This window comes from Sparus aurata, chromosome 11 (genome assembly GCF_900880675.1).
Source record: "Sparus aurata chromosome 11, fSpaAur1.1, whole genome shotgun sequence".
NCBI classification, from domain to species: Eukaryota; Metazoa; Chordata; class Actinopteri; order Spariformes; family Sparidae; genus Sparus; species Sparus aurata.
In genome coordinates, this window is record NC_044197.1 from 9,896,323 (window position 1) to 9,910,696 (window position 14,374).

Below are 14,374 nucleotides of genomic sequence, written 5' to 3' on the forward strand. Positions count from 1 at the left end.
TTTTGTGGCCCCTTAAGTAAAATGATACAAGTAGTTTGAGCAGCAGGTTGAGAGAAAGTTTTAAGTCTGTGGCTGCAAGAATCTGCTTGATTTATATATGTGGTGTGAATATAATAATTAAGAATAATATTTTTGAGATCCGGCAGTGTCTAGTCTGTTATTAAGAAACTGACTGTGAACTTTTTTTCCTAATCATTAAGTGATGAGGGACTACTTTGTCACAACTCAGTATTATGACGCATTTTCTTTGAGGGGGGCACAGGATGAGTAACTAATGATTAAGTAATCAGTAACTAATGAGTTGTTACTGGTTTGTAAATGAGGAATGTCTCATTGGGAAAGCAGTCAGTATGTTCACCCACAGCTATTTCTAACTAATCATTTCCTAATGATTTATTAATGTCGTATCTCCCTGTCTGTTCTCCATTAACTCATCATTATCTGCCTTATAGTCCTCGAATAACACTCAGGAGTGACTTATTAATGATTAATCAACCATCAAGTCATTCCTGATTAATTCCGCTTGTTTCTTAGTAACTACTCATATTTCTGAGCACCTCATTGTAAAGTGTAACCCCAGAACACATCTGAAGTAGAACGTCGTGTTCAGATTTGAGAAAATGTTTTCAATGCATTCTGTTGGACACCGTAAAAAGTGTTTTTCTGCTGAAGTGTCCACACTGCAGGTACTTCACCTCATAGTGCAGTTATGGAGCTGGAGAGAGAGAAAGAAAATGAGTCAGAAAGGAGCCACAAAAAAATATTTCCTGAATAACTGCAGCAGAGTTTGCATGCTCTGGCCCATCTTAAACATAAACCATGTGCTGGAAACTCTGATTCAACCCACCAGCAGTCATAATGCAAAAAACACACCCCGCAGACACAGCGCGGCGAAACTCACACATTCACATATTGTTTGCCGATTTGTCAGAAATCTTGTTAATACTTAAATGTTTTCACGCACAAGTTAACACAGTAAAAAGCACCATACAGCAAGTATATGGTCTGAATGTACGAACACACAGAAAAACCAAAGCATTCAGTAGGTTTTCCAAGAAGGACATTTCTTTAATAAAGATGATAGAAATCATAGCATTCTCTTAAAGCTGAACAACATCCCATCTTCAGTGATTACAAGGAGAAAAGAAGCAGATATTATAAATACCCCCCACAGCCCGTACCATGTACCTCGATAACATGCTAGTAAGAAACATCTTTCTGATTATTTCATCTCGTTGTATAAAAATCACCTGGTAAAATGAGTAGACGGTCGTTTCCATCTATAGAGCATCTATCAGGACATATAAAAATAAGTCTCATAAGCAAAATAAATAGATGCACCTGCTGACTGCTTCATCCAGTCATTGTGACAGGGATTTCGTCCTTCATCTCATGCTGTGTTCAAAGTGCTCTTCAAAACAAATAGGAACTAAGTATGACATCAACATACGAAGCAAAAAAAAAAACAAACTTCATCTTGCTCGTTCATTCATTTTGGACAGCCTCTTTCATGAACACGTGCACGCGACATTTGTTATTGCACAGCGATGACATCACAGTATCTTCCAGCAAACGTTGAGAGATAAAGGGAGGTCGGTATTTGGGTTGTCCCTCCATCTCTCTCTCTCTCTCTCTCTCCCCCTCTCGCTCTCCCCCATTGCCTAAACTCCGTTCTTCACCAGCTCGTGGACTCCATTCTCGTCGATCATCAGGGTTGGATGAAACTCTCGTCCCTTCACCAACTCTTCAAGACCCTTAAAGAAGTAAACGGCACCATCAGGACAGTGTTCGTGTGTGTGTGTACAGGTGGAGAGCAGGAGCAGAACAACACCTAGATCTAGATCCAAGATGTTCATTGTCCCTCCGGTTGTACAAGTACAAGAGTATACAGATAAAATATAAAGGACAGCAGGGATAAGGTGCTTGTGTATATACGATCTATCTATACGTGTATGTGAACAGTGGATCAAAATTGGGTGCAATTTATGCCGCACATTATTCTGACTCTTCATTAGTCATCGTTTTTTTTTTTTGGGACGTGACATCAGTTAAATCAATATATGTGTGTCTGACTACAGCACCATCTTGCAGGCTAAAAGCTGGAATAGTTTAGTGTAAAGCAAGATAGAGATACTGTCCAAAAATACTTTCTTCAGAAGCTAAAAGTTCATTTCCATTTCCCTCTTGAGAGTGTCCTCTGTCCTGTCGAGTTCATCTTCATTTTTTTGTTTAATCATAAAATCATAATGTACGGGCGCCCTTTAATAGCAGTTTAGTAGAATGGGGAGTATTTAATTACTGAAATTTAATTATTTGGCTGAAACTATGCTTTACTACAGTAGGCTGCGCCTCCTTACCTCTCCCCCGTAGGACACCACTGGGGAGATCTCACATTTGATTGGCAGGTCAGTTCCGTCCTTCAGGCTGGTGGATCAGAAGAAAAAGACAAAATAACAGAATGAGCGATTCTCTCATGAAAATGCAGAGGGATTAGTTGAGAGAAGCAGCTGCGCGTCCAGGACACAGCTGTTCTTCTGCTGGGGCTTGTGATTAGAGTTCAAAAAGGAAGAGAATCAGAGCTTTATCATAGTCAAACACACTCAGTGATTATTCCTCTGCCCCAGAAACAGACTTCCCCCTAGAAGAAAACAGGTGAGTGACAGGTAATGAGGCGTTGGAGAAACCCTCCAGCACATTACCATCACTCAGCTGGTTCACTTCTAGACTGAGGCAACAATCACTTATCAGGTACTTCAGGTGTTTTCTGAGCTGCTGCCCACACATCTGAGGATGATCAGGACATGGATGAAGGAAAAGCTGAATGATTGAGGAAAAAGCACACCCTTCAAGAGCCTGAATAACATTCACGGGTACCATGAATGTTATTAAAGCACATGCTCATTTAAAAAAAAAAAAAAAGCAGATGGATTTAAACCCAAAGGCAAACTAGCAAGCAATGAACGGTTGGCCTTGTCGTAACACAAATCAACAGGTTTATCATCTGTTGCCAGAAAGACTGGTGCCCATTACCCAGCATGCAATACATCATGTGCATTAGTAGCAACCATCTGAGGGGAAAATGATCTGTCAGCGGGTCATTATGACTGTACATCATCTGACCAGGAGGCTAAGAGGACTGCGTTTTCGGTTGTCTAAACTGATCCTTGCTGTCATTTCCTTCATTACTATAAGAGAGAAAAATGGCTGCAGACTTTTTTCTCTTTTCAGTGCGAATGAAGGCAAAAGGACGCCAAGGATCAGACTTAATGTTACAAAGTGTTAACACGTCTGAGCGAGAGGGAAAGAAAGCCAAAACCCCATCACCATGCATGGAGTACTGCAGTGGGATAATAGTTACTTTCTGTTGCCATCATCTGTGACACTTCCTGCTCCTCCGTCTCTGGAAACATTGCACGGGACACACACAGGAGCAAGACCAAGCATGAGAGAAGGAGGAGTGAGAGTGTGAGGCTAAAAGAATATAATGTGCGTAACACAAACAAAACATAAAAAAAGCCAGTGCATGTAGTTTGTACACAAGGTGTTGGGAAGGCGACCACGAGGAGCCCGTGTCTCTGTGTGTGTGAGGTGATGTGACATGCATGATGCTGTGTGTTAGCAGGCTGGCTGTGGTCACCTGGGGATGGCGGGCACACGCCTGCCGTTCTCGTCGATGAAGTGGCCCCCAGCGTTGAGCACCCAGCGGTGGTGGAGGGACATGAGGGCGTGTCTAGCTGTGGTGGGTGTGTCCTTTCCGTCCTGACTGTCCGCATTCTTCAGCGGGGAGAACTCGTCCTCCCGCAGCACCTCGTACACAACAAAAGTCCTGTTGGACACACAGCAGCACATCAGCACAAAGACAAACACACCAATGGGCAGACAACAGTATAAAGTATGAAGATTAAATGCCATGCTAACTTGCTTTAAAGCTGAAATAGTTTTTCTATGTAAAAATGTAATTAGAAACTATTTTGAGTATCAATTTCTCATCAATTATCAAGCAAAAATTCTCTTCTGTCTGCTACTTGAATGTGAGGAATTGCTGTTTTGTCTGTATTGTATCATTCAAAATGAAGTGTCTTTGGGATTTTGGACAGCTGGTCGTAAAAAACAAGCAATGTGAAGAAACTGATGAAGAGTTGTACTGTACATAAAAGGAAAGATTATTGTAGAACATTTTTTAGTTGCAGCCCTAGTTCTACATCTATCTATCCATCGTAAACAGGACAGATGTTATATGTAAGAAAAGGTGCCTCTTGTGCTGTCCAGTAATCTAAAAAAGGTTGTCAGTTAGTTTTTTTTAATTCTGTATAAACAGAGAGATTTGGTGCTCCTTCATAGGTTGAAAAAATCATTTTGTCTTTTTGGGCCAGTGTGCTTCAAATAATCCAACAATAGAGTGTCGGAGCAACACGTTTCCTGAGGGTTGATCCTTGTAAGTGCTCCATTACAAAATACAGCGTCAGATATTCAATATGCATCATTAACACTTGGCTGGTGAACAGCAACCAAATGTGCAATATGCCTTTTAACTAAGACAGACATAATTTATGGCACACTATATAGGATCCTCGAACAGTACACTGAAGGATCAGAGAGTCAGACATTTATTTATTTTTAAATATCTTTTTTGGCCTTTTATCAGCTTTATTGACAAAACAGCTGAAGATATGATATGAAACAGGATGAGAGAGGGGGGGAGTGACACGTGGCAAAAGGCACCCAGGCCGGGACTCAAACCCGGGGCCACTGCAGTGAGGACAAAGCCCCAGCACATGGGACGCCCGCTCCACCAACTGAGCCAAACGGCGCCCCAGAGTCAGACATTTTAAAATGCTGGCTGCAGAGAGAGTCAGTCCATCTGTATCCTGCTAAACCTGCCAGTCTGCCAGTCTGGGCACAACTGTAATCCATCACCTCAGCTACGCCGAAAGCCATTTCTCATCTTTCTCCTTAGAAATACAGCGAACAAACCTCGGAGGAAGCTGGACATGTCTGCAATGTTTTTCCATCAGTCAATCATTACAGGAATCCTTTCATTAGATGTAAAGTTCTATTAGTAGTGGCGTGACTCAAAGCTGATGTCATTCGACTCTGGAGGAGGTGGAATGAGTGAACAGCTCATAAAACTCCATCCTCCTGCAGAGAGCTTGGCAGGCTCAGGCTGCTGGACCCGACCTCGGAGCATTGGGGCTGGTGGGATAGGCTACTGGGACTGGAAAAAGGGGCTGGTTCTTGCACGGAAGGACAGATCAAGGACCAGTCAAACCTCGGGCCTGAAGGCCTGCCAGGAGAACATATGCAACCCAGCCACCTCTCAAAAGGAGCATAAGATAGTCATTGTATTCTTTGTGCTTTACGGCCTTATTCATTTGAGGTGAGAAGCCGCCTGCTGATGCTGTCACACACTCTGTGCTCTCTGTGGAAAAAATGCACAGTAACTCACTTGGCAAACTGGAAGATGTCAAAGACGAACTTTTCCATTTTAATCCCATTTGGTTTGTCCGGTTTGATTAGCTGACCCTTCGCATCCACATGTGGGATCTTCTTCTGGGCCACGTGGTGCTGCAGCTGCGGCTCGTGCTTCCTGGAGTATAAACAGAGACAAAGAGCGAGACAAATGCTGATTTATTGCCGCACATTGACTTAATAATGATGCTGAGCTGATGTTCTTGCTATAAGGAACCACTACTGAGCAACAAATTAATACAATCTGACAGAAAAGTGTATGAAAAGTGTGGATCTGTTCAGGTGGCATTAGTCTTACTGCACAATGTCTCTGAGGAAGGAGAAGCTGAAGAAGTGATTGGCCACGTTTCCTGCGTTGAACATCAGCCGTCCGTCGGCGCTGCGCTTCTCAGCGGTCGCCAGGGTGATCTCGCTGTACTCCACCACCTGATAACGCCCATCCACCTTGCAGACCACACCCACCGCCTCCGTCGGATTGGTTTTTTCCACCACCTTGAAACGTACAAAAAAAAAAAAGACTCAGTTTTCTGCTCAGACAACTTAACTACAACCACATTAAATGCACACGTCAGTAATCATTATTGTGTAATTTACTAGGAATTAGCGGATTGACTACGTGCTTATGTATCATATATAGAATATACACCACAAAATGATACAAAAATATTCTCTGATGACCTCTTTCGTCACATTTTCTGTATTTGTGTAGTTAAAAATTAATTCAGTAAAATATGACTTTTTACTATTGCAGTTTTAAAATGGTGAAAAAAGAAGTATGAGTAAAAATAAGCTAATGTATTAGCTGATTTTACATTTAAATAAGGCTCAAAAAGTTAAGTTAAAGTCTGCACTGAATGAAAAAAAACAAAAAACCCTCTCCCCATCTGCTGGTTGCTAATGACAGAGTGGAGTCCTGATACGGGGGTTGGTGAACGGGGTGGGGTGAGGGGCAGGGGTGGTGGTGGCGGTGGAGCCACATGAACTGTGGCGGAGCTTAGTAATTTATGACGGGAGGGTGGGACTCCGCTCTGATCTGATCCTTCCATCTCTGCTCCACCGCACAGCTCATAATGTCAAACAGGATCTGCACGATCCGTGCAGTGAAATATTTCAGTCTATTCTGTGTTGGCTGGAGAATAAACACAGTGTGATAGAATATGTGTGGTGCTGCTGAGAGATAAAGAGCCTCAAATAGAGTCCGTCTGAGATCTAACGAGAGTGTTACAGTTAAGTAAAACTAAACTAAGAACTCAAAGTAGTGGTGAAAAAAAAACATTTTAGAAAACTGAAATAAAAACAAAAATATACGGGACATTTTAAGTTTCAAGTTTTAAGTTATAACGCCCCAAGGCTTTGAACAAACATGGCTTCATTTACATGCAAGTTCAAGGAAAAAGGGGAAGTGAAAATGTTTTTGACAGAGTTTCCATGACAGGTAACATTTGTTGTTAAAAACCAGAACAATGGTTGGTCCCTATGAATAAATAACTCTCAGGTCATATCCTATTTCCCAAGCAGGAGACGTTACACTCTGTGTTTGGACTTTTTCAGACATGAAGCATGTTTCCTGATTGTTGCAAGTCTGTTCTCTTTGTTTTACTGTTTATAGATATTTCATTCTCCTATTACTGGTAACCTTGACAACGAGTACTCAGGCAACTGGAGGGGACAGCAGGAGCTGCGACTGATATCGACTGGCAATTATTTAATAATACTGACTGCATGTTTCCTTCATTTTCTCTGTAATTTGATGGGCCAATTTCATTCACATTGTCACTGATACATCTGGGAATGAGAGCTTCGCTGGGAGAGCGTAACACACAAACATCCATCTTATGTCCTCCCAAACCCCAAACACTCAGGACAGGCTCTCCTCTGCAATCAAACAGTAGGAGCCAATAATGCATTTCTGACAAAATACTAATAAATTGAATCCCTATAATACCATCAGAAAATATAGCTACAGTCAAACAGTTTTGATAGCTGTTTGACATCACACAAGGTCAAAAGGAGCAACAGCATAATAGCATTTGGAGTTAATTTATATATATATATATATATGTGTAATATATTTCCCATTGTTATGACCCTTCTGTTTTGTTTCCAGGGAACAACAGATGTAACATAACGTTTGCTGTTTATAACATAATCAATTCTAATAATTATGATATAATAATAATGTATCGTCTTTATTTCATTAGTCTATCAAAAGAAAATGTGTCTAACTATTTCAATAATCGATTCATCGTTATTTTGGCAATATAAAGTATCAAACATTTGCTGGGTCTAGCTTCCTAACTGAGGATTTGCTACTTTTCTTAATCGTGCATGATAGTAAAAAGAAGAGTCCTTTGGCTTGAGGAAACTGTGATGAGCACTTTTCAAATTTGTAAACAATAATAGCCCTAAATTGTCTTTCTTGACTGGTACCATGACATATTAAATGTACTACACCAGTCACTGTAATAACAAAGGATAAAACTGACTGAGCTAGCTTTGCCAGTGGAAATTCTTTCTAAACCTGTTCTGTGAGGCGCATCTCAACTATTTATTCCGTGTGCAGTGTGAGTTGGATGTACTGATACATGTATCTAGCTAAAAAAAGAACTAGAGGATGATGAAAAAACAGACAGAAGTTATAATTAATCATGAATAAGGTCTAATTACTAGTGGAAAACCGTTTTAGCTTGAACTGTTGCAGCCTGAAAAGCTTTTTTCCACACACACTCTTTCCAGAGGCGCCGTTTAGGAAAAAGTGGCATCTCCACATCACACTAATGTGGTCCGAGACTGTGATGAAAAATGAACGAAGATTATCGGCTCAAGCTTCACATTTCCTAGAAAGCTGTGATGAAGTTATTGCTCAATCAACATGAGAGGAGGGGACGATGTGGCCTATATCTCCACCCAGTGGTGAGTTGTGGAAGGTGCAGCTGTCTTTACACTGTAGCTGTTGTCACAGCAAACTGACCACGCCTGCAAATACAAGACTGACACATTCAAAAGATATGGATCAACATCCGTCACCATTAAGGACCTCATGGAATTTAAAAAACTGGGCAGACTGATCAGACTGGGTCACATTCAGCCGCTATGACTCAACTGAGTTTAGTTCCTTGTATCAATCTCCACATTTACGACACACATCTATATTTAAATGGGAATATGGAAGTTTCTTTGATGTACTTTAGTATTTGATTAGGGTGTAATAATTGTGTACAAGTATCTTTATAATACTAGAACTCCCTGGTCCGATAAAGGTTACTGAGCATAGGATCAATATAACAAACCACCTCATGACCAGAACATAAAAAACCTGCTGCTGCCTCATTCTTAATAAATTGTTTGTCTCTTAGCATCTGACATTAAAGACGCACTTACTTTACATCAATTTTTGTGATAGTAATGGTATAAAGGTAAACACTTGAGGCAACATCATGATTCAGGTGTTGTGATCAGGATGGATGATTCTTAAAAAGTACAGCTTTGGAACCAAAACTTTTAGATCTTTCAAATTAAAAGATTTCAAAACCCCAATATTACCTAATTAGTGCAATAATTTATCTTAAGACATATTTGAAATCCTTAAAAAAAAATGAAGAAAAAAGACAGGAATAGACAGAGAGAGCAGGAGATGTGGCCAACCTTAGCTCCACAGTCCGCTCCCTTCTGCACACAGAAACCAACAAAGGAGGGGTCCGCCACTTTGACCAGGATATTATCTACACAATACACATGGATGAATTCGACTCCCCGCCGCTCCATATCATCTATGATGCCCTGGTTCCCCAGCGCTCTGTACAGACCCCCGTTCCCATCTGAAACACAAAACACAGACACACTCGTTTGAAACACAAACTGTAAAACCACAGCGTGAATGAAGACCACAACAAAATACATCCTGAGTGGGCTCACCAGGGGCCATGGAGAGCTTTCCTTTGCTCTCCAGGATGATCTTGCCTTTGTAGTCCATGGCGGGTAACATGCCCTGCTGAAAGAAGACGACGTTGTTCTTTTCCAAGCCAAAATAGTTATGTCGGGAGAAGAAGTCCTTGGTGGACTCCATGGTCCTGCCGCTGGTCATGATGTACCTGAAGGCAACATAGGAGGAACTTTTCGTTGATTCAGTCAGTATTTGTTATTCTCTCTATTCTAAAACCTCCAGGAAGAGGAACGCTCAGGAAAACCCGTTCAAGTAGATTTCATGTTTTAAATCTTTCTTTACTGACTGTTCACAAAAATGAGACTTATAACAAAGCTGACGTTAGCTCCAGCCAACAGACATATAAAAGTTGAAAGTGTCTTCACTTCAAGTAATCAAGTGATTAGAATCAAATAGTTTCTCATGTGTAGAGGGAAATGGTCTGTTCATATATGGTATAAACAAAAATGATGTCTGATAAAGAATGAGTACAGTGTTGAATGTTATGTGAAGTATAACTGAAACCAAAGGACAGACTTTGTTTGGAGTGTGATCCAGCTGAATAGGAGAATGGGGTGCATTTTTCTGTTTTTGGGATGTACTTCTCAGTAAAACGTCCTCCATTTATGCTGGTTTCTTTTTGGCTGGATAATTATGAAAAACACAGCTGTGCTTCAGGAAGGGAACCTTTTTGAAGCAGATTTTGTTGGCAAGCCTTTACGAGAAAAGGCAGGATATTTTTGTTTAAGATGAAACTTTGAAATGACCTTACATTTTGCAATGAAATGAATTATTTTAGGTGTCCTGTAAACTCGTGTTGGGCACTTTGTGTGCAAGTATATGATAGACAATAAAGAAGCAATAACTTCCTTATAGAATCAGTCCTGCTGGGAACTTAACTGTTGAACCTTGACGACAGTGTTATATAGTCTTTATGCATTCCTCTGCTCTGCCTTCCTTTATCAATCATATCTTTAAACTGCCCTTGGATCTGCTCCACAGGGAACTAATCCTTTTCTAGTAATACAATTTCCGTGTCTGACTGTCCTTTGATGCTGGCAGTGATTTAACCCAGAAACACAACTGGGACAAATAGCTTTAGATCTCATTACAAATAAAGAGACATTATTCGGTAGCTTGGATCAGATTCTTTAGATAAGGCAGCAGTTCAACTGACAGGCACACAAACTAAAACGCCTCAGTCATGTCTTCCTGAATAACACGAGGTCTTACCAGGGAACACAACATTTGGTTTTGTGCTTCTGCTCAGCCAGCTGCTGCAGCTTCAATATGCGCTCAGCCTGGATCTGAAAGAGGGTTTTGTGGGACGGCAGCCCCACGTCGTACATGCCTTTGGGGTAAGAGACCCCCAGTCTGGTTCCTTGGCCCCCGGCCAGCAGCAGGACTGCTACTTTACTCTGAGAGATGCACTGCAGACCTGAATCAGCACAGAGAAGATTGAACGGTCAAGATTATGTTTCCTATAGATTATATCTAAGATGGTGAAACTCTTGACATGTTGATATGATGGGTCACGACACACTAGTACAATATCTAATCTCTATTAACATTATTAAGCCATCACCAGACATTTTTATCACTAGTTCAAAAGGACTTTGGCAATGTGACATAATAATGAGCCCTAAACTGAGGTCTAATAACCCTAAACGAGCCTTTACTGTGGTTCATGAGTTCAATGGTTTATAACAGTTCCAGTTTATCTCACATAAACTGCTGCTACGTGACTCGATATGCAACTCTCTTTCTTCTTACTAGTGCCAAAGAGACAAAGTTTATTCCAGCGGACTGGGCGGGCCTGCTAGACGTTGACTACCCTCCCAAACCTACACACACACACACACACCTACACACACACACACACACACACACACACACACACACACACACACACACACACACACACACACACACACACACACACACACACCTCGCCCTACACACAGATTTGGTCTCGACAGAGCAGAGTGACCTCATCAATGAGGGTCAAGCAGCAACGCTATTTACGTCAGGCTCAAATCAAAAGCAGATGTTCTCTGGTGCCCGCCTCCTCTGTCATCCTCCCCCGGGAAAAGAACTCCACAGACCGACTAAACGGTCAGACCCCCACTGCAAGGAGGATTACGCAAAAGTATAATGAACAACACAAACTGACTCACTCATATTTCAAATCTACGCAGGAGACTCAGACGGGGAATAGTCTGTGAGTTTAGGCAACCACACAGCAAGCAAGGAGGGTGTTTCTGGCGCAACTCAACTTCTTGATAAACTATAAGGATTTATTAAAAACTCTGCTTTTGAGTGTTCCTTAAAACATCAGAAAAGCAAGTTATTAGGACACATCTCAATAACAAAGCATCTGGGTTAGCATGTGATGCTTTAATCCCCTTTGGGCTTCCAAGTGTGATACCAGGAAATCTCTCCTCTCTCACCTGTGGGCCATCACTTTGTATTTAAAGGTTGCTCAACCGAGACTTAATAGCCAGCAAACAGTCTCTTGACAGGATTATTGTTCCCGCAGTTACCACGCAAGTCTTGCTTAACAAGCAGTAATTGCTTACATATTCTCTCCTGCTGTGTGACATTGTAACAAAAACCCCACCCTACCCAACAAGATATACCATACAGCATGTAGCACACTGACAGTGGCTATATGAATACACTTTCTGTAGGTAGAAACCGTTCTGATGGAGCTCACCTGCCAGCTCCCAGTCTTTAAGACACTCCCTGTCCCTCGTCACACTCCCCAGCACCTCCCGGGGCACCGGCTCCATGCGGGTGTCCATCTTCTCCTGTTTGCTGCTGCTGGACGTCTCCATGGCATTCTTGAAAAATCCATTGATCTCCTTAAAGTCCATCCCCTGCAGTTCGCGGGTCAACTCGGCCTGCTCAGCAGGGCTCAGTTCACTCCAGAACTGCAGGAGGTGAGACTGGTCGGCCTCAGCCAACCTCTGGGCGAGTCCGCTGGCGTTGGGGTCCATTATCAACAGTGGTTTTGATTTAACTCTGAAACGAGGACGAAAAAGTGGGATGAGTGGTTACTGGTGAGCACGGCTGGAGCGATCAAGGTCATTTCCTCAGCCATATCTCTGGAAATTAGGTGTTTATAAAGATAGGACGAGGAGATACACACACGTATATATATTGGGTTTTCAAAACTGATTCTCATATTCTTAGACATTTAAGCAAAAAGCTACATAACTCCTCCTCACACATCGGGCACCTGGTCATAAAGTATTACAGATAATATTCTTGTCTGATTGATGGCTCTTCAAAACTTTCTCAGGTGGGTGGGGCTGCCCTGGGGAAAACTGGACTCATGACCTCAGTGTTCATACACCCCACTTACTTACTGCTGGCTGGCATAACCTGTGACATAATGCAAACACCCAGCGTGACATTTAACAATAACATTCTCAATTGAACTAACTAGTGGAATGTTTAATTACTGTCTTTGCACCCACACCCACGATAAGCAGCTTTGCTGAACCAGGAAATCATCACAACACTACAGGAGGTAATGTTTTGGCATCTGAATGGGATGCTGAGGGCTACAGCAACAAACAATACATGTTCTTAAAATCGATAGCTGATTTAGGGCATGATTCTGGTTTAAATATTCATAGTAATGCTTTCAATGTCGACCCTGTGTTTCCAGGAGGCTGTGTCAAGTCTCCAGGGGGGGTTTTAAAGTTGAGGTTAATCTGACCTGAAATACATGAACGCCTCATTTCACTGACAGCAGAGAGAGATCCAGAATTATCTTTGAAATATGAAACGGGTTTCTGTGACTACACTATTTACAATAAACGTGTTTGCTGTGCAAGCTGCATTTATCAGTCTTTGCTGTTTAGCTGCTCAGCACACACACACACACACACACACGAGTGGCAGCGGCACCAGAGCCGAGCTGATGCTAGCAGCTAACCGGCTAACTGAGGAGGAAACAGTCGGCTCGGTGACAATAGAAACTATAACATGAATTAAATATTAAAGTCTTACCTCTGAGAAGTGTTCCTCTCTGGTTAAAGACCATTAATGCCAGTAGCTGTGTGGCCGCTTGTACTGGTCGGTCGGGACGCCTCCCACCCGGACTACACCTCCTGGTACGTCACGTTGACGTGGCACTAGTGGCGCCGCCGAATGAGGGTGTGGTTGGGATGGTGCTTTCAAGTGCTGCTTGGAATTTTGACCAGTCTTAATGTCAGTGAAGAAAAAAAAATGCAACTCTACCAATAACCTGTGAATTGATTTGGAAAACTGTTAAACTATCGATTGTATTTAATCGATTTGTGTTCCAGTACAATTTCCAAGCGCTTTTACTCAGTGTTGTAAAATGTACCCAAAAACTGTACTTGAGTAAAAGATAACATGATAAGATTACTTTGGGTAAAAACGAAAACGAAACGAAAGTCAACCAAATGAAAGGTGCTTGACTAAAAGTCTTAAAGTGTCTGATATTAACTAAGTAAATTTAATATTTAATATTATTAACATATATTATTAAACATAAATGTACATGTATGTAGGGGTGAATCGGTTATCGATTATCATTATTATTTTTAAAATACCCTGCTACATTTATACTAGTTTTTTACTAGTTACTTTTAATATTCAAGATTTACAGAAAACACACACAGATAAAAACTTCTCATAAACTTCTCTTGTCTCATGTTTTTAACCCTTATGTTGTGTTCGAGTCAAATCTGTCCGATTTAAAAGTTTTATCTCTGAAAAATGTACTTAATTTGGTCAGACTGACCTAAGACTCCATGACTTTGTCCACAAAGAGGATTTCAACACACAAAATAAATAGTATTTATTTGCATACAGTTTTGTGTATTTTATTCAGCTGTTGTACACTCTTGGTGTTCCCGGTCAAAAATGACCAGTCATTAGAAATGAATGGGGGAGACTACAATTAGTGTAAAAAACTGATCTCAGGTACATCCTCATTTGTCATAT

General features: G+C 41.4%; 1 protein-coding gene across 2 annotated transcripts; it reads right to left on the reverse strand.

Moving 5' to 3' along the window:
* Positions 1–1,043: 1,043 nt before the first annotated feature.
* On the reverse strand, positions 1,044–13,541 carry uap1 (UDP-N-acetylglucosamine pyrophosphorylase 1). Of its 2 annotated transcripts, XM_030434414.1 has the most exons (11): positions 13,412–13,541; positions 12,108–12,415; positions 10,625–10,829; positions 9,385–9,560; positions 9,115–9,287; positions 5,768–5,961; positions 5,447–5,587; positions 3,638–3,826; positions 3,359–3,400; positions 2,358–2,424; positions 1,044–1,754 (listed from the first exon to the last, which is right to left on the reverse strand). In XM_030434414.1, the coding sequence occupies exons 2-11, from the start codon at positions 12,388–12,390 to the stop codon at positions 1,662–1,664; spliced, it is 1,563 nt and encodes a 520-aa protein (XP_030290274.1). In that variant the 5' UTR covers positions 12,391–12,415; positions 13,412–13,541; the 3' UTR covers positions 1,044–1,661. The 2 variants fall into 2 exon arrangements, with proteins under 2 accessions (XP_030290274.1, XP_030290276.1); XM_030434416.1 differs by lacking the exon at positions 3,359–3,400.
* Between the last annotated feature and the right edge of the window lie 833 nt (positions 13,542–14,374).